This window comes from Salmo salar, chromosome ssa06 (assembly GCF_905237065.1).
Source record: "Salmo salar chromosome ssa06, Ssal_v3.1, whole genome shotgun sequence".
Lineage (NCBI taxonomy): Eukaryota > Metazoa > Chordata > Actinopteri > Salmoniformes > Salmonidae > Salmo > Salmo salar.
This window is the reverse complement of record NC_059447.1, coordinates 70,126,018-70,148,519: the sequence shown is the minus strand read 5'-3', so window position 1 is coordinate 70,148,519 and position 22,502 is coordinate 70,126,018. Positions and strand designations below refer to the sequence as shown.

General features: G+C 44.8%; 1 protein-coding gene across 1 annotated transcript in view; it reads right to left on the bottom strand.

Moving 5' to 3' along the window:
- Nucleotides 1-22,502, bottom strand: part of syne1a (spectrin repeat containing, nuclear envelope 1a) — a 138,702-nt gene that overhangs the window by 88,156 nt on the left and 28,044 nt on the right. The window contains exons 31-42 of the mRNA XM_045720948.1: nucleotides 9,738-9,902; nucleotides 9,139-9,311; nucleotides 8,583-8,736; nucleotides 8,186-8,329; nucleotides 7,797-7,961; nucleotides 6,290-6,607; nucleotides 5,932-6,087; nucleotides 4,759-4,929; nucleotides 1,797-2,123; nucleotides 1,495-1,647; nucleotides 728-895; nucleotides 175-351 (exon numbers count right to left, since the gene is read on the bottom strand). Of these exons, the coding sequence (XP_045576904.1) occupies nucleotides 175-351; nucleotides 728-895; nucleotides 1,495-1,647; nucleotides 1,797-2,123; nucleotides 4,759-4,929; nucleotides 5,932-6,087; nucleotides 6,290-6,607; nucleotides 7,797-7,961; nucleotides 8,186-8,329; nucleotides 8,583-8,736; nucleotides 9,139-9,311; nucleotides 9,738-9,902 (2,271 nt within the window). The remainder of the gene's footprint in view (nucleotides 1-174; nucleotides 352-727; nucleotides 896-1,494; nucleotides 1,648-1,796; nucleotides 2,124-4,758; nucleotides 4,930-5,931; nucleotides 6,088-6,289; nucleotides 6,608-7,796; nucleotides 7,962-8,185; nucleotides 8,330-8,582; nucleotides 8,737-9,138; nucleotides 9,312-9,737; nucleotides 9,903-22,502) is intronic.

Here is a 22,502-nt window from a genome sequence, read left to right as displayed (position 1 = left end):
GAAGGTTTAGGTGTTTGTATGGGTTGGGATTAAGTGAGTGGCTGGGCTACTGCAGTGTTGATGGAGAGGCTGTGTTGGTGTGTGTTGTAGTCTGTGCACAAAATTATATATATTTGCCTCATTATAATTTGAATTGAAGGACGTCTTAATGTGCCCCCCCCCCGCAGTACTCACTCTCTGTGCCGTGCTGCAGATGGCAGAGTAGCTGTCTCGGGTGCCTTGCTGCTGAGCCTGGACCTGCTGTCTCAGCCTGCTCTGCACACGCTCACTGCAGCCCTCCACCAGGTCTTCTCCCCTCTCCTTCAGCCCAGCCAGGCGGTCCTCAAAGCCTGCTATCTCCTCCATGATGGCCTGGACCAGGGGGGAGAGGAGGAACGGAGCCAAGCACTCTTTGGGTTAGTGAGGGGTTTGGGGTTTGGTTGAAGAACATGGTGGACATCAAATAGACAAGAGTGCATGCTGAGCCAAAGGATCAGATTGGATGGATGAACTTGAGGGGAGGTCAAATCGAACAAAGAGAGAAAGAAATGTGGCTATCATACAGAGATATCTGTGTCCTGCTCATGAGATAAAAGGATGAACACTGTTTATACTTGATTGCTATAGGCTAGAACCTGGCATGCCTAAATTAGGTGGCTCAGGATGGCTTTTTGATAGCAAATAAAATAAAAATACTCTGAAAAAGCCATTGGATTAGTGTAATTAATAACACTGTCTGATTTGTCACCTTGTGACTGGCCAGCTGCTGAGTGGCTGCCTCCAGGCCTCCGCCCGCTGCGGGGTCAGGGGTCACCATCCTGCTGGACATCTGCAGCAGCCACCTCTCCACTTCCTGTAGCTCCACGTGGTACACTTCCTGCTCCTTCACCTGGCCCTCCAGGCGCTGCACATGGGCCTGAGACACACACATTGTCATTCACACAAGCATACACACACATTAAGCATTCACACACAGGCCCACAAACACACGTCGGTAGCAGTCCTAGCAGTGACCATAATAGTGATAATCAAACCAGCAACAAGTCTCAACAGTGCTACTATATTGTAGCAATAGTACCAACAGTACCAAGTTACTAACAGTAATAGCTGAAGTAGTCCAAACATCTACTGTATTGGTAACCACTATACAATAGCACTCAGAAAACTGTCATCAAAGTCCCATTAAGAGGACCTGGTTAAAGTCCTCCTCCAGTCTCCTTTTCACATCATGTAACAGCTGATTTACTTAACAAAGGTACATCTCAATAGGTGGTACAGGTCAGACAAGACATGGCACAAGTGGGGTGGGGTGGGGGGGCTTTCCTCTTTTGTTCTCTATTGCTACTCTATTGTTCCTCAAGCAAGGGGGGAGGCTGATGACATCACATTTGACCATCAGACCAACTCCTTGGCGTTTGCAGTAGTCTAAAACCTTTTTACCCTTTAATGTGTGTACTTTACTGTATTCATACTTGGGACGTCTTTAAAAATCCATCAGTAATAGTAAATCCTCACAGTGGCAGCGTTGCAGAGCTCAGTGTAGTCCGTCTGTAGTCTGTTCATGTTGTCTCTGATGGAGGGGTACTGGACTGAAAGCAGCAGAGACTCTCCCTTCTCCACCACCAACCTCACTGCCGAGTCATGGGACTGGACCGTCTGCAACAAGGCCTGGTGGAGGGAGGTAAGGAAGGAGGGAGACCGTTATGCTATTTTGGGTTTGATGCCTTTATTTGTAACTGTAGGATCAACAAAGTATATGGCACATCTTCTCTATTGAATCAAAGAGCTGAGGTTGAGGGGTTACAGAGGTACCGTACCTTGTACTTGGCCAGCTGTGCTCTCTTCTGGTACAGTTCAGCTTTAGGTTCCAAGGGGGCACTGAGCATGGCTCTGGTCTCCACCACCCACCGGGCCTGGGCCTTGTACCTGTCCTGGAACTCCTTGGCCAGACACACAGCTCTCTCCAGGGTGCTGTACTCTTGCCGCAGCCCACCGGCTAGCTCCTCCAGTTGGGCTAGCCTGGCCTCCACCTCCCCTCCCAGCCCCTCAGCTCCAGCCTCCTCCAGGAAGCCTGCAGCCCGCTCTGCCCGCTCCCTGAGGGCCTTGAGCAGGCCATGGCCCTGCTGAAGCTCAGCCTGGAGAGTCTGGAGGCGAGAGAGGTCATAGAGATACAGAACGAATGTGTGATATGTTTACAGTACTGTATAGCTCAGTGTACACAGTGATGCAATCTATACAAAAAGACATGAAAGAGAATTTGTTGAAATAGTGTGTGTGCATGTGTGCATACTCACAGACATGCATGAATACACACACAATTTGTAATACGTTCTAAACAAATACAATTGGATTGAATGTCAATAGAAAAAAAGACTGTTGCCAAGATAATTAGGTTTGCCTGCACGTAAACCTCTACACAAACGCATTTATTTTCATACCAAATATTCGGAGCAAGTCTCACATTCATCTTGTATGTGTGATTTTAGCTACATTCCACACACCAACACACATTTCTTTGTTCCTCCAACAACCCTGCTATCCCGGCCACCTGAGGTTTCACCGACAGTGTTTGAGAAGCTCCACTTTTCCTGGAAAGTCTTTGAACCTGGCAGGTAAGCTGACACCTGCATGGTGAGACCCCGGTGAGACCCCGGTGAGAAATATGAAAGGAGGGCCAATTACCGGGTCCTTATAATGGACAGAGGCAGTGGGGGTTTCCACAGCAACCAACCAACACACACACACACATGCGCACGCACACAAACGCACACACACACACACAGAGGCACGCATGCATACACACCCCCTCTCCAAGCACATACTTTATTCCATAGGATACCATGGAGTTTTTATCATCACAGGAGAACTATATAATAATGGTCCCAGCTCTGCTGCTATGCTGTTGATCATACTAACCCGGTCTGTCTCGGTCTACACACGTTCCTCTGCCTTCTCCACCTGACACACTAAACAAGATGTGCAGGTTTGTACGAGACTGCTAATAACACCACCTGCCTTTACATGTCTAATAATACCATGTACATACAGCTGTTGTTGGTAACTGGCAAGTGTAGCTACAGTCTCCACTAGTTCCTTCATAGACTCTTACCACACAGGAGGTTGGTGGCACCTTAATTGGGGAGGACGGGCTCGTGGTAATGGCTGGAGCGGAATAGGTGGAATGGTATCAAATACATCAAACACATGGTTTCCATGTGTTTGATGTCATTCCATCCGCTCCATTCCAGACATTATTATGAGCCGTCCTCCCCTCAGCAGCCTCCACTGATGCTGCAGTGTATTAAACTGCCAGCAGTATAATTCTCATACTCTAACTGACTGTCAGCACAGTATGTTCTGTAGAGGGCTAGGGTTGTACCTATTATATTCTACAGTACAGAAAGATATTTGAATCCAAACACATTGCATTTAGCATAGTCATAAAGCTCTCTGAGAAATAATTATGGAAAAACAGCAAATGAGTCACTATGGAGATCTATAATTGGCCACATTTAATAAGTACATTTATGACCAATAACTGTACAAAGTCTAAATCTTTCTGTCACTCACTCCAGCAGGAGTGGATCGATCAGTTATGCTGATTATCATGTTAGTCTCCCATCCTCACACTGGGTTCCGTCTAATTCCCCTGTGTGGCTGATGTCTGGTATTAGTCTGCAGTCTGCAGTGCCACCAGAACACATGTGACGACAACATGTCCTCTGTTCCTATGCAGAGAGGGAGATCGATCCCAGACATGGATTACTGCAAAGCCTGGGTGTGTGTCTGGCGGGAAGGAGTCTGTCTGTGTGTGTGTGTGTGTGTGTGTGTGTGTGTGTGTGTGTGTGATGCGGAGCGGGAAGGGCATTGCATCAATTACAGTGTCTGTGCCAGCAGGCTCCTGACACTGGTGCTTCTTCATCCTCTGTTTCACAGTGGGAGGGCTCTCTCTGCTACAGGGCTTCCTCTACAGCCGCTCCTGCTTTGTCTTCATAAAGACACGATCAATACACACACACACACACACTCTCTCTCCTTCCTCTTCACACTCAATATGAACTGTGACAAGTCAACTACTGGAGATATTTTGATGTTTTTATGCAGTGTGCGCACGGACACTAATATATAAATCAATGTCTTATCAACTCAAGAAGAGCGACGTCAGATAAGAGAGAGACAAGGAACTATCTTGTCAAGTGCCCTTATATTTAGGTACTGAATGCTTTTGCTAACCTTACATGCAAATATCTGCAACCCAAGCCAAACTGGCTAAGCAAACTTTCATGTTGATGTAATGAACAAGCACCTTATGTTGCTTGGCAAGCAAATACATTTTTTTGCTGGCTAACATGGCCGATTGAAAAGAGGCTTTCCCGCACTACAATATATACGCCATTTAGCAGACGCTTTTATACAAAGCGACTTACAATCATGCGTGCATAAATATTTTATGTACAGCTGGTACCAGGAATGTAACCCACTACGCTGGTGTTACAAGCACCATGCGCTACCAACTGAGCTACAGAGGACTACAAGCTGACTGCTGTGAAACTACCTAGAGTAAGACTAATCATTTCTGTGTAATATAGCACAAGCAAGCTTAATTCACTTTTATCAGGGCACTCTAGCGAGGAGGTGTACCTCAGGGTTCTGTACCAATACCACTAAATGAAGCTAACAACTAGTGTATGCCTGGGTTCTATAGTAGCAATCTAATATTGTACAGTAAGTGAACAGAAAAGGAGCCACGTTGAACCCTACTCTACCAGGTGTCAGTACCTCTACTTGCTTCATCTTCCTCTCCATGGCAACCCGGTCCAGAGCCTCCGTGCTGGCTGTCACGGTTCTGAAGTTCTTCTGGGCTGATCTAAGCCAATCAGAGAAGGACACACAGAGTTTCTCTGCCTCCTCGATGCTCCTAAGCTCCTCCTTCAGCTGCTTGATGGTCTCCTAAAAGCGGATTGGATAAAATAATGAGTGACATCAGACAGTTTGCATCACCCCAGAAACATGAAACTCGACACCTGAAAATATTTTTATTCCTTATACTTCCACAGATTTGTCTTGGATTTGGATATTATTATTTTAAAAAAAAATATGTTATTGATACATCATTCATTTGACGATATCTCCGTTTTTATGGGGGTTTTGACACATCCACTTGACTTAGATGGTATGGCGATGAATGAGGAGGTCTTTTTATGGATTTGGCACATAATCCACTTGACTTGCAGATCCCGTGGCGTGAAGCTCCAATTAGCTGATAGTGCTGAGTGCACACCTTTACTGCAGAGATGGAGACGGAGGTAACAGCTCTGTACCGCGGCCCATATGGCCACACGTTTCACACAGAACAATTGTGTGTGTGTGAGCGAGAGTAGAGTAGAGAGAAAGGGTGGGAGTGCGACAGAAAGAGTGAGTGTTTGTGTGTGTGTGTGCGTGCGTGCGTGCTTGCTTGCGTTCACAAGCACACTTGAGAAAAAGTGTGTGCACTGTAGCCTACGTGAGAGAGAGAAAGTGTGTGTGTGTGTGTGTGTGTGTGTGAGAGCGAGAGGTGCTACTGTAGGTGTAAAAATCAATGGCTCTGCCAGCACAGCCCTTCCACTCTAGGCTCCAGCAGTGTGTGTGAGGAGTGTGAGATTGCCTTCTGTAGCGTTTAATTACAGACTAAGCCCAGGACCAGAGGAGCACCATTGATTTTCCTTTAGTTCTCCCAAGAGGAGCAGACAAATAAAAAGACTGGCTTCTGAGTGTATTGGGTGTGTTCTGGGGCTCAACTAAACTCTCATAGTTGTTTCACCGCAGTGTTACAGTACAGCCTCAAGACAATGAAAGTCACTGCAACAAGATCTATTGCAAGACAACTGGGCTATGAGTGTAAATGCAATGTTATCTTACGTACATAGCCATTTTGTTCATATCAGAAAGATCAGTCAGTAGTGACTGTCTCACCTGTATGTTGAGAATCAGGGCGTGGTATCGGGCAGTGAGCTGGGTGGCTCTGGTGCTGACCCGGCTGCTGATGTGGGTCTCCTCCAGGACCTGCTGGGCCAGAGCAGACAGCCCATCCACCTCGCTCTGCCGGGCTAGCACACTTTCCTGCCACAGCTGCACAACCATTTACAGAGAAAGACAGAGTTACAATTAGATACTGTAGATGGTTTATATCAAAATGCTGTTATTTTGACATCCCATGTCAAAAATGTACCTGTTGGTTTGAGACCATTGAGACACAGCCTAACAGTGTGAACGATCCTTCAACAGTACTAGACAAACCACAGTCTCTTACCTCCCTCTATCTAACCCCTACCTGGAGCTGCTTTAGCTGGGCATCCTTGGAAGCGCTGTCAGACCTGCGATGTCCACGGATGTTGGCCTTCCCTTCCATGTCCTCCAGCCACAGGGCCAGGCTCTGGAACCTCTGGCCCATCTGCCTGAGCCTGCCCAAGGTAGAGCCCAGCGTGGCCCTGGTCTCCCCCAGCCGGGCCTGGTAGGCCCCCCACTCACGCTGTGCCGTGTCTAGGGCTCGGTCCTCAATCTGGGGCGCGCCCCACGGAATCACCCCATCCCTGCTTGACAGCAGGGAAGAGAGCAGGGACTGGCCCTGGGAGCAGCGCTCCTGGAGGAGCTGTGGAGGAGAGGGGGAATGGAGGTAGAAAATAGAGAGGCGGGATGATACAGTAGAGCTGGGACGATAAACCAAAATGGCCTTTCTCTTACCGAAGCATTTTGCATACGGCAATCATTTTCTGTGATTTTGCTACACAACGTTCCTGTAGATTGTACTACAGCTATTGAGTTCATGGCACCACTTTACAACTGGAGTAGACTGTAGTATGGTTTTGATGCGCCCGCAGATCAGAGCAGAGTGCGCCATTTGCAGTGAATAGGCCTACATCAAGTATAGCCTAGGCCTAGCGCTGGAAAGTACTTGTAAGGCATTGGCCTACATTTACAGGTAGATTAATCAATTAGCCTACATGGCTATATAGCAATAACATCATATTTAGAGTTGGTAATCTAGCAAAGTGTTTTGAGTTCCCACTTCCTCAGGTGGTTAAAAATATAGTCCATAGGCCAATATGCACAAAAATGTATCGCTGAAGAGACCCAATGAAATCTGATCATTCTGGATCCTATTTGGACAGGTTGCAAATCAAAATATCAATCATTCATTCCTTGGATATGTTATATGAAATAGCTTCCTTTTTGACTCATAGGCTACTATCTCTGGAAAGAAATCACCTAGAGCCCTGCCAATAACGGAAAGTAACTGTCCATTAAAAAAACTTTTTAGCATTGTATTTATTGTTATTGAGCAAAATCGTTACATTTATCACAGTATTACTTTGTGTCCATATAGCCCAACTCTAGCACCACCCAAAAAGTATTTATAGATGATTTATTGTTATTGCAAAAAATTTGACTATTTATTGCGATATGGATTTTTGTCCATATTGCCCAGCTCCATGATACAGTAACATACCAATATCAAGTTCAACATGATGCAGTACTGTACATGTACATTATCAATTACTATTCTGAACCTGTCAGAAGCTCTCTGCTTTCACTATGTGTTTAGATCATTATAAAACCAACATTACACAGCTGGTCAGTGCTACAGCTCTACTATAGCTCCTCATTCAAAACCAACTGACACACTATCCGGGATTCTTGGGACGTCCCTACCCCATTGAAGTTGAAATGTAAAATGGTTAAGGTAAGGGTTAAGGTTAGGGTTAGGTAAGGGTCCCAAGGATCCCGGATAGCACTGATCCATACCAAACCAGGCATATAGTAGGCTGTACTGTACTGACCTGTATTTGCTGTAGTGTGTTCTCCAGGGTGTCCACATCCCCCTCTGGGTGGGACAGAGAGCCCAGTGTTCCCTGCTCCTGCTCCAGCCAGTCTTCAAACATGTGCAGCCCCCTCTGGTACTCCTGATGGGCCAGGACCAGATCCTTAGCCTTGTAGACTGCAGCCTGGTTCACGACACAGAGAGATACCATGTAGAGATACCACATGCCTGGGTTACCATTTCAAGTATTGGCTCCCAAACTCTTTGGCCTTTTAGGCCTTTTCAGTTATCTTGTGACTTACAAATAAAATAAAGCTACTTCATTAAGCCATTACCCAGTCCTGGGAAAGACTATCTTTAAGGACATGAAGGGAAACATGAAGACAGGAGTATGAAGGCTGTGGGTACCTTGGCCTTGTCTGTGATGGCGGTGTATCTCTCCTGTAGGCTGTGTACCTCCTGGTGGGTAGTGTATTGTTCAGCCATGTTGGAGCCCTTGGTAGCAATGGTCTCTAATGGACTGCTGTGGCTCAGGACCTCCTCATACAGAAGCTAAAACACATACAGTATCACATTAACCAGCTGTGGATACAGCATAAGAACATGATAGATGAAATACTTAAAACATGTAACTTTAAAAAAAATATCCCTTAGTGTGAAAATCAGCAACACTACAAGGTTATGATGGTGCATTGCTTTTAGTTATTTTCAGGAGTCAAAGCCCTTTATATTGTAAGGTGTAGATTCCCTCCATCCACCACCAATGTGTATACACCCATCCATTACAATGAGTCCAGTACTGTACCTTGGTCTTGCCCAGGTTGGCGGTCTTGTCTCTCATCTCAGAGTACTGTCTGTCTGAGCAGCCCAGAGTGGCCTCCACGCGCTCCATCCACATGATAAACTGGCCCACGTCCTCCTGGTAGCTGGTCCACTGTGACAGGGCCCCCTCCAGCTGACTGGATCAGGAAACACACACATTCATTCTTCAGGGTTACTGACTGTTAGGGTCGTTCTACAAAAATGGTGGCTTTTTGACCAGCCAACTTTTAAAAATGTCATTCTTTTTTACTTGTAGCTACTGATAGAGCCAGCTGCTCCTACAAAGTCAACAGACCAAATCAACTGGGATAGACTCACTGGAGTGTTAACACAAATAACCTTGAGTGTATTATAATCTAATACTAATCTTATCTGTTAAATGGCAAATATTATTATTATTATTATTGTCTAATACAATGAATGCCTATTTTTCTTTGTCAAATGATTGTCTTATTTCCTACCATTTAACCCTTTTGACCTCCTAGATTAAATCGATGGATTAAAGTCAAATTGGCTAACTGATTAATATGTCTCCTGACCTTTTACACTGGATGGAGGCGGACAGCAGAGAGTCCCAGGAGTCCTTAAGGTCCTGGATCTGTTTTCGGACCACGGGGACCCCCTCAGCAGAGGTGTTCCTCTGGACAGCCTCACCACGTGTCAGCAACATCTTCAGCTGGATCTCCCTCTCCTGACGGGCTGCCAACAGGGCCTGGGGAAACACAATTACAGATAAGATTCAACCACAGACACAGTTTAAGATACAGTTACAACCACAGACACCGTTTTAAATACAGTTACAACCACAGACACAGTTTTAAATACGGTTACAACCACAGACACCGTTTTAGATACAGTTACAACCACAGACACAGTTTTAAATACAGTTACAACCACATACAACAGTTTTAGATACAGTTACAACCACAGACACAAAAACAGACAAAGAGTAGTTGTTGTACACTAGACTTGAGAGCTTCAGAATGTTTACACGAGGGTAACCCCTGATACTACACATTTATAGGTTAGATATTGATTTGTAATCACTTTTGAGAGATACAACTCTTTCTCGGTCTTTGGGCAAAACTATAGAGTCCCTAGATCTCTCTATTACATTCTTCTAGTCTTCCATACCTACCTCCAGCTGTATCATCCTGTCTTCCAGTACAGTCTTGTCGGCTGTGGGGGAGAGGCAGGTGTTCAGGATCCTCTCAGCCTCAGACACCCAGTTCTGGAGCTCCGTCAGACCCTGGGAGAACAGACGGTGCTCCCCTACGATACGCTCTATCCTGGAGGCCTTGTCCTGGAGGAGACCAAGCAGAGCTACTTCAACAAGGTACACGGTATAGAGGTATGTAGAAACGGTTTGAAGTGGTAGCATAGACCAAGGATAAAATAAGACCTTTCAAGGTTTTCCTTTCACTCAGGAAAATATGATATTTTCTGCAGAAAATATGCTGGTCTAGTGGTAATGCCGCAGCCTCTTGCACATCATTCTACGGAGTTGGCACAGGTTCAAATCCGGTCCTATGCCCTTTGACATAGGACCGATCTTTTCCCATTGTCATCCTCTCTCTCTCTCTATCTGTCCAATAAAATCAAAACATGTTTTTATGAATCTGGCCATGGTTATGTTATGGACAAGAAAAGAATAGAGGGGCAACCTTTTCTTTCCGCTTAACATATCCACAGCGCTAGCAACAAGCGGCTTTCTCAAGTGATTTTCTTCCTCCTGTTTCTATGTTACCGAAAGAAGACCTATAAATAGCCTAGCTCACTAGATTGCTTCAGAAGGTCAGCCCAATATTACCATAGCAGTATTTCCTATCTGGTATTTCAGTGAGCATGGTTATATGCACACAATAATACAATCATTGTGGATAGTCAGATTAATAGAATAGTTTGTTTAAAAAGTTTACATGCTTTGCAAGAAGAACAATTCCCCTAATAATCATGTTTACATGGACACATCTGAAATCAGGCTACTGATGGGACTTCTGATAAATGCAGAAAATCACCAATCAAAATAAACGTTCTACCACTGTCATGGTTCCACCTGTCACCAGAGGGCGGCAGAGACCGTCCTAGAGACATTAACGACACTCAGGTGTGTCCTATTTACTCATTATGCCTTCCTCACCATCTGAAATAAGCATTCCCCATTCAAGAAATTTAGAACCAGGAACAGATATAGCCCTTGGTTCTCTCCAGACCTGACTGCCCTTAACTTCTCTAGGGTAGGGGGCAGTATTTTGACATCCGGATGAAAGGCGTGCCCAAATTAAACTGCCTGCTACTCAGGCTCAGAAGGTAGGATATGCATATTATTAGTAGATTTGGATAGAAAACACTCTGACGTTTCTAAAACTGTTTGAATGATGTCTGTGAGTATAACATAACTCATATGGCAGGCAGAAACCTGAGAAAAACCAACCAGGAAGTGTGGAAATCTGAGGTTTGTAGTTTTTCAAGTGATTGCCTATACAGGATACAGTGACTTAGGGTTCATTTTACACTTCCTATGGCTTCCACTAGATGTCAACAGTCTTTAGAACGTTGTTTCATGCTTCTACTGTGAATATGGAGAGAATAAGAGCTCCTGGAAGTAGATGAGTGAGAAAATGACATGAGCTCAGAGGTGCGCGCTCATGTGAGAGTTAGCTGTGTTCCTTTTCTTTTCTGAAGACATAGAAATTGTCCTGTTGGAATATTACTTTAGATTTATGTTAACCTGTCTGGGCTAGGGGGCAGTATTTTCACGGCCGGATGAAAAACGTACCCAATTTAAACAGGTTACTACTCTGGCCCAGAAACTAGAATATGCATATTATTAGTAGATTTGGATAGAAAACACTCGGAAGTTTCTAAAACTGTTTGAATGATGTCTGTGAGTATAACAGAACTCATATGGCAGGCAGAAACCTGAGAAAAAGTCAACCAGGAAGTGGAGGATCTGAGAATTGTAGTTCTTCTTTCTAGTCCCTTTCGAAACTACAGTATCTGTGGGGTTACGTTGCACTTCCTAAGGCTTCCATTGGCTGTCAAAAGCCTTCAGAAAGTTGTTTCAGCCTTCTCCTGTTACTGGGCAGATAATAGGAGCTCAGTTACTGAGTGGACTGCCTGTGGACAAAGGGATTGGATATACGCGGTCATGCGAGCGCACCGTTCCTTCTTTTTCTCCTTGAATGAATACGCTATTGTCCGGTTGGAATATTATCGCAATTTTACGTTAAAAATACCATAAAGATTGATTTTAAACAGCGTTTGACATGCTTCTAAGTACGGTAATGGAACATTTTGACTTTTCGTCTCTGGTACCGTGCTCGCGCGTTATGCCTTTGGATAGTGCTCTGAACGCACAAACAAAACGGAGGTATTTGGACATAAATATGTATTATTTCGAACAAAAACAAAATTTCTTGTGGAAGTAGCAGTCCTGGGAGTGCATTCTGACGAAGATCAGCAAAGGTAAGAGAATATTTCTAATACTAATTCTGAGTTTAGGTTGCCACGAACTTGGCGGGTGTCTGTATAGCTCTCTGTGATGGCTGAGCTATGTACTCAGAATATTGAAAAATGTGCTTTCTCCGTAAAGCTATTTTAAAATCTGACAAAGCGGTTGCATCCAGGAGTAGTCTATCTATAATTCTTTAAATAATTGTCATATATTTTGTCAACGTTTATGATGAGTATTTTTGTAAATTGATGTGCACATTCACCGGAAGTTTTGGTGGGAATACATTTTCTGAACATCACGCGCCAATGTAAAATACTGTTTTTGGATATGAATATCAACTTTATCGAACAAAACATACATGTATTGTGTAACATAATGTCCTAGGAGTGTCATCTGATGAAGATTAGCTTCAAAGGTTAGTGCTTCATTTAGCTGTGTTTTGGGTGTTATTGACACATGTCCTTGCTTGGAAAATGGCTGTGTGATTATTTTTGTCTATGTACTCTCGTAACATAATCTAATGTTTTGCTTTCGCTGTAAAGCCTTTTTGAAATTGGACAATGTGCTTACGTCAAGGAGAAGGGTATCTTTAAAATGGTGTAAAATAGTTGTATGTTTGAGAAAGTTGAATTATGACATTTTGTTGTTTTTGAATTTGCCGCCCTGATATTTCACTGGCTGTGTCCCGCAGGTGGGACGCTAGCCCACGTAGCCCATAGAAGTTAAAAATATCCTAAAGATTGATGCTATACATCGTTTAACATATTTCTACAAACGTAAATATAACTTTTTTTGGACTTTTCGTCGTGACATTTTGCGCATGCTTCCTGCATTTGGAGTAGTGGACTGAATGCACAAACAAAAAGGAGGTATTTGGACATAAATTATGGACTTTATCGAACAAAACAAACATTTATTGTGGACCTGGGATTCCTGGGAGTGCATTCTGATGAAGATCATCAAAGGTAAGTGAATATTTATAATATTATTTCTGAGTTTTGTTGACTCCTCAAAATGGCGGGTTTGGTTTCGTGTCTGGACGCTGTACTCAGATTATTGCAAAGTGTGCTTTCGCTGTAAAGTTTTTTTGAAATCTGACACAGCGGTTGCATTAAGGAGAAGTGTATCTATAATTCTTTGAATAACAGTTTCATATTTTATCAATGTTTATGATAAGTATTTCTGTAAATTGATTTGCTCATTCACCAGAAGTTTTGGGAGGCAAAACATTTCTGAACAGTACACGCCAATGTAAAATGGGGTTTTTGGATATAAATATGAACTTTATCGAGCAAAACATACATGTATTGTGTAACATGAAGTCCTATGAGTGGCATCTGACGAAGATCATCAAAGGTTAGTGATTCATTTTAGCTGTATTTCTGGTTTTTGTGACGCCTCTCCTTGCTTGGAAAATGGCTGTGTGGTTTTTCTTGTATAGGTGCTGTCCTAACATAATCTAATGCTATGCTTTCGCCATAAAGCCTTTTTGAAAACGGACAATGTGGTTGGATTAACGAGAAGTGTATCTTTAAAATGGGATATAATAGTTGTATGTTTCAGAAATTAGAATTATGAGATTTTTGTTGTTTGGAATGTGGCGCCCTGCTATTTCACTGGCTGTTGGCAGTGTGTCACTGCTAGCGTCCCACATACCCCAGAGAGGTTAACCAACACAAAATCATCCTGTGGCATTGTGCATTAGCATCGAACAGCCCCCGTGATATGCAACTTTTCAGGGAAGTTAGAAACCAATATACACAGGCAGTTAGAAAAGCTAAGGCTAGCTTTTTCAAGCAGCAATTTGCTTCCTGCAACACAAACTCAAAAAAGTTCTGGGACACTGTAAAGTCCTTGGAGAATAAGAGCACCTCCTCCCAGCTGCCCACTGCACTGAGGATAGGAAACTCTGTCACCACCGATAAATCCACTATAATTGAGAATTTCAATAAGCATTTTTCTACGGCTGGCCATGCTTTCCACCTGGCTACCCCTACCCCGGTAAACAGCACTGCACCCCCCCAGCAACTCGCCCAAGCCTTCCCCATTTCTCCTTCTCCCAAATCCAGTCAGCTGATGTTCTGAAAGAGCTGCAAAATCTGGACCCCTACAAATCAGTCGGGCTAGACAATCTGGACCCTTTCTTTCTAAAATGATCTGCCGAAATTGTTGCAAACCCTATTACTAGCCTGTTCAACCTCTCTTTCGTGTCGTCTGAGATTCCCAAAGATTGGAAAGCAGCTGCGGTCATCCCCCTCTTCAAAGGGGGGGACACTTTTGACCCAAACTGCTACAGATACAATCTTCGGCAAAATCATTCGCAAGGAGATTCCTGCAAAAATATTATCCTACCCTGCCTCTCTAAAGTCTTCGAAAGCCAAGTCAACAAACAGATTACCGACCATTTCAAATCCCACCGCACCTTGTCCGCTATGCAATCTGGTTTCGGAGCTGGTCATGGGTGCACCTCAGCCACGCTCAAGGTCCTAAACGATATCTTAACCGCCATCGATAAGAAACAATACTGTGCAGCCGTATTCATTGACCTGGCCAAGGCTTTCGACTCTGTCAATCACCACATCCTCATCGGCAGACTCAACAGCCTTGGTTTCTCAAATGATTGCCTCGCCTGGTTCACCAACTACTTCTCTGATAGAGTTCAGTGTGTCAAATCGGAGGGCCTGTTGTCCGGGCCTCTGGCAGGCTCTATGGGGGTGCCACAGGGTTCAATTCTTGGGCCGACTCTTTTCTCTGTATACATCAATGATGTCACTCTTGCTGCTGGTGAGTCTCTGATCCACCTCTACGCAGATGACACCATTCTGTATAATTCTGGCCCTTCTTTGGACACTGTGTTCTTAACTACCCTCCAGACGAGCTTCAATGCCATACAACTCTTCTTCCGTGGCCTCCAACTGCTCTTAAATACAAGTAAAACTAAATTCATGCTCTTCAACCGATCGCTGCCTGCACCTGCCCGCCCGTCCAGCATCACTACTCTGGACGGTTCTGACTTAGAATATGTGGACAACTACAAATACCTAGGTGTCTGGTTAGACTGTAAACTCTCCTTCCAGACTCACATCAAACATCTCCAATCCAAAGTTAAATCTAGAATTGGCTTCCTATTTCGCAACAAAGCATCTTTCACTCATGCTGCCAAACATACCCTCGTAAAACTGACCATCCTACCGATCCTCGACTTCGGCGATGTCATTTACAAAATAGCCTCCAATACCCTACTCAATCAATTGGATGCAGTCTATCACAGTGCCATCCGTTTTGTCACCAAAGCCCCATATACTACCCACCACTGCGACCTGTACGCTCTCGTTGGCTGGCCCTCGCTTCATACTCGTCGCCAAACCCACTGGCTCCAGGTCATCATAGCAGCACCCACCTGTAGCACACGCTCCAGCAGGTATATCTCTCTGGTCACCCCCAAAGCCAATTCCTCCTTCGGCCGCCTCTCCTTCCAGTTCTCTGTTGCCAATGACTGGAACGAACTACAAAAATCTCTAAAACTGGAAACGCTTATCTCCCTCACTAGCTTTAAGCACCAGCTGTCAGAGCAGCTCACAGATTACTGCACCTGTACATAGCCCATCTATAATTTAGCCCAAACAACTACCACTTCCCCAACTGTATTTATTTATTTATTTTGCTCCTTTGCACCCCATTATTTCTATTTCTACTTTGCACTTTCTTCCACTGCAAATCTACGATTCCAGTGTTTTACTTGCTATATTGTATTTACTTCACCACCATGGCCTTTTTTGCCTTTACCTCCCTTATCTCACCTAATTTGTTCACTATGTATATAGACTTATTTTTCTACTATATTATTGACTATATGTTTGTTTTACACCATGTGTAACTCTGTGGTGTTGTATGTGTCAAACTGCTTGCTTTATCTTGGCCAGGTCGCAATTGTAAATGAGAACTTGTTCTCAATTTGCCTACCTGGTTAAATAAAGGTGAAATAAAAAATAAATAAAATAATTATGATTTCCCTGTTAAAAGAGATGTGTTTTCTGTTGTCCTTTGCAGAAGCATGAATTATTTAACGTTTGCTTACGTTCCTGAGTGAGTTTTCGGCTACCGTATCTCCATAAAGTATTATGTTATCCATAACCACTGATTCCTCCTCTGGTCTCTTCTCTGCACCTGGGTCCAACCTCACCACGTCACATCAAGCTTCTGCCTAAACATGGACCCAGCAGAGATCACCCAGATCAAGAATGTTGTAACCCACCAAGGAGCACTGCTGGGGCGGTAGCAAGAACCACTCTCCCAAATATCAGAGACCCTCCAGGCACTTACCGACTCCCTCCACCACAGTCCAACCTCAACCCAGGAGGAGCCAATCCCCAGGTCTCATTGCCCAGTGCTACAGGCGTTGCTGTAGTTCCTCCAGTGAATCTGCACCAGGGAACCCAAGATCCCAGCCCCCGAGCGGTATGACGGCGACCTGGGAGGATGCATGGGGTTCCTCATCTCAGTGTTCTCTGGTGTTCGAGCTACAGTCCTCCTCGTTCCACACCGATCGGACCATGATCACCTACATCATCTCTCTACTCTCGGGCAAGGCCCTGACGTGGGCAAAGGCGGTATGGCAACAGCAGCCACCATCCTGCAGCTCCATAATAGCCTTCACTGCCGAGCTGCGACGAGTCTTCGACCACCCAGTCGGCGGACGAGAAGCGGCCAGCCGACTGTTCAACATCCGCCTAGGGGCCAGACAAGTGGCTGACTTCGCCATTGAGTTTCGCACCCTCGCCGCCGAGAGTGGGTGGAATACGGAGGCCCTGGTCACCGCTTTCCACCAGGGTTTGTCTAACTCCATCATGAATTAACTGGCCTCTTGGGAACTGGGAGAGGACCTCGAGTCCCTGATAACGCTAGAAATCAGGATCAACAACCGCCTCCGAGAATGTGTGAGACCACGACATTTTGACACCACCCCAGTATCTCGGTTTCCTGAGCACCCCAAGCCTCCCGAACACAGCATTGAAGAGCCCATGCAGCTGAGACGCACACGTCTAAGCCCACAGGAGTGTGACAGGCGCATGCGCAAAGGCTGCTGCCTCTTCTGCGGAGGTCTTGGCCATCTCCGTGCTAAATGCCCAGAGCTGACGGGAAACTCTGGGGCTTGCCAGGACAAGGGCTGTGCAGTTACCCCCCGGCTACACAGTCACCGTCTGTCACTACCCGCAACCCTCCACTCGGACAACCGTCAGCACCAGATTCAAGCCTTCATGGACTACGGGGCTGCAGATAATTTAATTGATCAAGACTTTGCCAGAGAATTACAAATCCCCTGCATGAAATGTCCCATCCCGCTGCAGATTCAAGCCCTCGATGGACACTGGCTCTGGCCAGGTGGAATATCAGACCAATTCTTCACCACTGGACCTCCGCAACGCTTACAATCCTTAGGGAGGGAGATTAATGGAAGACTACCTTTAACACCCATAGTGGCCACCATGAGTATTTAGTCATGCCATTCGGATTATTGAACTCACCGGCAGTCTTCCAAGCATTTATCAATGATACTCTTAGGGATATGTTGAATCGGTTCGTTTTTATTTACCTCGACGACATCCTAATCTTCTCCAAGACCCATCCGGAACACATCCTGCACGTCCGCCAAGTCCTTAGATGCCTCCTGCAGAGTAAACTACACATCAAGATTGAGAAGTGTGAGTTCCATGTATCCCAAGTCTCTTTCCTGGGCCACATTATCTCTACCGCCGGCATCCAAATGGACCCTGTTAAGGTTCGGGCGGTCACTGACTGGCCCCGTCCCACCTCACTTAAGCAAGTCCAGCGGGTCCTCGGGTTTGCCATTTATAACAGGTGTTTTATACACAACTTTGGTGCAGTGGCAGCACCTCTCACGGCCCTAATCCGCTAGTCCCAGACCTGTTTTAGCTGGACCCGAGAGGCTGACAGGGCATTCATGGAGCTCAAGGGACGTTTCACCTCCAGATCCATCCTCGTTCATCCTGATCTTAATCGTCCCTTCGTGGTAGAGGTGGAAGCCTCAGACACCGGAGCAGGGGCGGTCCTTTCACAGCAGAATGAGGGGGACAGAGACTGCACCCATGTGCCTTTCTGTCCAAGCGGTTCTTGCCAGCGGAACACAACTACGATGTATGCAACCGGGAGCTCTTGGCAATCAAGTTGGTCCTTGAGGGGTGGAGACACTGGTTGGAGGGAGCACCTCATCCTTTCGTGATCTGGACGGACCATAAGAACTTGGTATCCATTCAAGAAGCCAAGAGGTTGAACGCTCGCCAGGCTAGGTGGGCTCTGTTTTGGCTACACAATATGTAAATTAGCCCATGAAGGACAGCCATCATTATGCACCAACGAGACGGGCGGTGTTCACTTGACTGACAGTCTCTTGGTCCAATGACCACCTACAGTATTGTTCTGAAACATAGCTAGCTAGATAGCCAATGAGCTGGGCTTAATATAAGTATGTGATGGCCCATAGTCCTACAAACGGCCATTGTCCTATGGCTGCGCACAACACGATTCATTGTCCAGTAAAAATCCACAGGACGCAGGGGAGTTTACCTTACGCAGCGCTCGCTTTCTTCTACAAAGTTTTCTCAACACTGAAAAAGTACAACATGGCAACTAAGAGTATAAACGATAAATTGAACTTCAAGTATACACATTTGGATGAGATAATTGCAGAAATTGACCGGGAGAGTGACACGAGGAGTCCTGTGCGCAAGAAAGATTGGAAGGAGAATGTAACGTTACTTTTCGATTAGTAAGTCAAATACGTTTTTGCTTCTCGTGCTAATCCAGTTGTTTAAATGGTTGTATTTGAATTTAAGATATTTGTCGTTAATTTCTATATATATACATATATAGTTGAAGTCGGAAGTTTACATACACTTAGGTTGGAGTCATTAAAACTCGTTTTTCAACCACTCCACAAATTTCTTGTTAACAAACTATAGTTTTGGCAAGTCGGTTAGGACATCTACTTTGTGCATAACAGAAGTCATTTTTCCAACAATTGTTTACAGACAGATTATTTCATTTATAATTCACTGTATCACAATTCCAGTGTGTCAGAAGTTTACATACACAAAGTTGACTGTGCCTTTAAACAGCTTGGAAAATTCCAGAAAATGATGTCATGGCTTTAGAAGCTTCTAATAAGCTAATTGACATCATTTGAGTCAATTGGAGGTATACCTGTGGATGAATTTCAAAGCCTACCTTCAACCGCAGTGCCTCTTTGCTTGACATCATGGGAAAATCAAAAGAAATCAGCCAAGACCTCAGAAAAAAAATTGTAGACCTCCACAAGTCAGGTTCATCCTTGGGAGCAATTTCCAAATGCCTGAAGGTACCACGTTCATCTGTACAAACAATAGTACGCAAGTATAAACACCATGCAGCCGTCATACCGCTCAGGAAGGAGACGCATTCTGTCTCCTAGAGATGAACGAACTTTGCTGCGAAAAGTGCAAATCAATCCCAGAACAACAGCAAAGGACCTTGTGAAGATGCTGGAGGAAACAGGTACAAAAGTATCTATATCCACAGTAAAATGAGTCCTATATCAACATAACCTGAAAGGCCGCTCAGCAAGGAAGAAGCCACTGCTCCAAAACCGCCATAAAAAGCCAGACTACGGTTTGCAACTGCACATCGGGAAAAATATCGTACTTTTTAGAGAAATGTCCTCTGGTCTGATGAAACAAAAATAGAACTGTTTGGCCATAATGACCATCGTTATGTTAAAAGGAAAAAGGGGGATGCTTGCAAGCTGAAGAACACCATCCCAACCGTGAAGCACGGGGGTGGCAGCATCATGTTGTGGGTGTGCTTTGCTGCAGGTGGGACTGGTGCACTTCACAAAATAGATGGCATCATGAGGAAAGAAAATGATGTGGATATATTGAAGCAACATCTCAAGACATCAGTCAGGAAGTTAAGGCTTGGTCGCAAATGGGTCTTCCAAATAGACAATGACCCCAAGCATACTTCCAAAGTTGTGGCAAAATGGCTTAAGGACAACAAAGTCAAGGTATTGGAGTGGCCATCACAAAGCCCTGACCTCAATCCTATAGAAAATTTGTGGGCAGAACTGAAAAAGTGTGTGCGAGCAAGGAGCCCTACAAACCTGACTCAGTAACACCAGCTGTGTCAGGAGGAATGGGCCAAAATTCACCCAACTTGTTGTGGGAAGCTTGAGGAAGGCTACCTCGACACATTTGACCCAAGTAAAATTTTTTAAGGCAATGCTACCAAATGCTAATTGAGTGTATGTAAACTTCTGACCCACTGGGAATGTAATGAAAGAAATAAAAACTTAAATAAATCATTCTCTCTACTATTATTCTGACATTTCACATTCTTAAAATAAGTGGTGATCCTAACTGACCTAAGACAGGGAATGTTTACTTTGATTAAATGTCAGGAATTGTGAAAAACGGAGTTTAAATGTATTTGGCTAAGGTGTATGTAAACTTCCGACTTTAACTGTTTATATGTGTATATATATATGCTTCTATATACTCAGCAAAAAAAAGAAACGTCCCTTTTTAGGACCCTGTTTTTCAAAGAGAATTCGTAAAAATCCAAATAACTTCACAGATCTTCATTGTAAAGGGTTTAAACACTGTTTCCCATGCTTGTTCAATGATACATAAACAATTAATGAACACGCACCTGTGGAACGGTTGTTAAGACACTAACAGCTTACAGATGGTAGGCAATTAAGCTCACAGTTATGAAAACTTTGGTCACTAAAGAGGCCTTTCTACTGACTCTGAAAAACACCAAAAGAAAGATGTCCAAGGTCCCTGCTCATCTGCTTGAACGTGCCTTAGGCATGCTGCAAAGACGCATGAGGACTGCAGATGTGGCCAAGGCAATAAATTGCAATGTCCGTACTGTGAGACGCCTAAGACAGCGCTACAGGGAGACAGGACGGACAGCTGATCGTCCTCGCAGTGGCAGACCACATGTAACAACACCTGCACAGGATCGGTACATCAGAACATCGGCAGGACAGGTACAGGATGGCAACAACAACTGCCCGAGTTACACCAGGAATGCACAATCTCTCCATCAGTGCTCAGACTGTCATCAATAGGCTGAGAGGCTGAACTGAGGGCTTGTAGGCCTTTTGTAAGGCAGGTCCTCACCAGACATCCCCAGCAACAACGTCGCCTATGGGCACAAACCCACCGTCGCTGGACCAGACAGGACTGGCAAAAAGTGCTATTCACTGACGAGTCGCGGTTTTGTCTCACCAGGGGCGATAGTCAGATTCGCGTTTATTGTCGAAGGAATGAGCATTACACCGAGGCCTGTACTCTGGAGCGGGATCGATTTGGGAGTGGAGGGTCCGTCATGGTCTGGGGCGGTGTGTCACAGCATCATCAGACTGAACTTGTTGTCATTGCAGGCAATCTCAACGCTGTGCTTTACAGGGAAGACATCCTCCTTCCTCATGTGGTACCCTTCCTGCAGGCTTATCCTGACATGACCCTCCAGCATGACAATGCCACCAGCCATACTGCGCGTTCTGTGAGTGATTTCCTGCAAGACAGGTATGTCAGTGTTCTGCCATGGCCAGCGACGAGCCCGGATCTCAATCCCATTGAACACGTCTGGGACCTGTTGGATTGGAGGGTGAGGGCTAGGTCCATTCCCTCCAGAAATGTCCGGGAACTTGCCTTGCCTTGGTGGAAGAGTGGGGTAACATCTCACAGCAAGAACTGGCAAATCTGGTGCAGTCCATTAGGAGGAGATGCACTGCAGAACTTAATGCAGCTGGTGGCCACACCAGATACTGACTGTTACTTTTGATTTTGACCCCCCCCCCTTTGTTCAGGGACACATTATTCCATGTCTGTGGAACTTGTTCAGTTTATGTCTCAGTTCTTGAATCTTATGTTCATACAAATATTTACACATGTTAAGTTTGCTGAAAATAAACGCAGTTGACAGTGAGAGGATCATTTTTTTGGCTGAGTTTATAATATATAGACCTGAGGCATACAATGTATTAGTATAGCCTGTGTATGTTATGTTGGCTATGACATAATGTGAGAGTCTTATAGCCTATTGGTCCACATATTTCATTATAGTGATTATGTTAACCATACTCTATGATATATATATATATATGTTTATAGATATGTGTTGTGTATTTGATGTATTAATTAAGTAATAGTAAACTTGGGTTCTAACAGATGTATTTTTTATCCTCAATAGTCGTAGAGACTCCTCCATCCCCCACTCATTCAAACGTACGACCTGGATCCTCCTGTCTGACCCCTTTGCTGTCTCTGGCTCCACACCCACCCCCGCCCGGCCATCTAGAGGTGTGAAGGTTAGTACCTTTTATACATTTGGGCTCGAGGGACACCTGGGTAACTTGATACAAAATATTATGTAGATCTC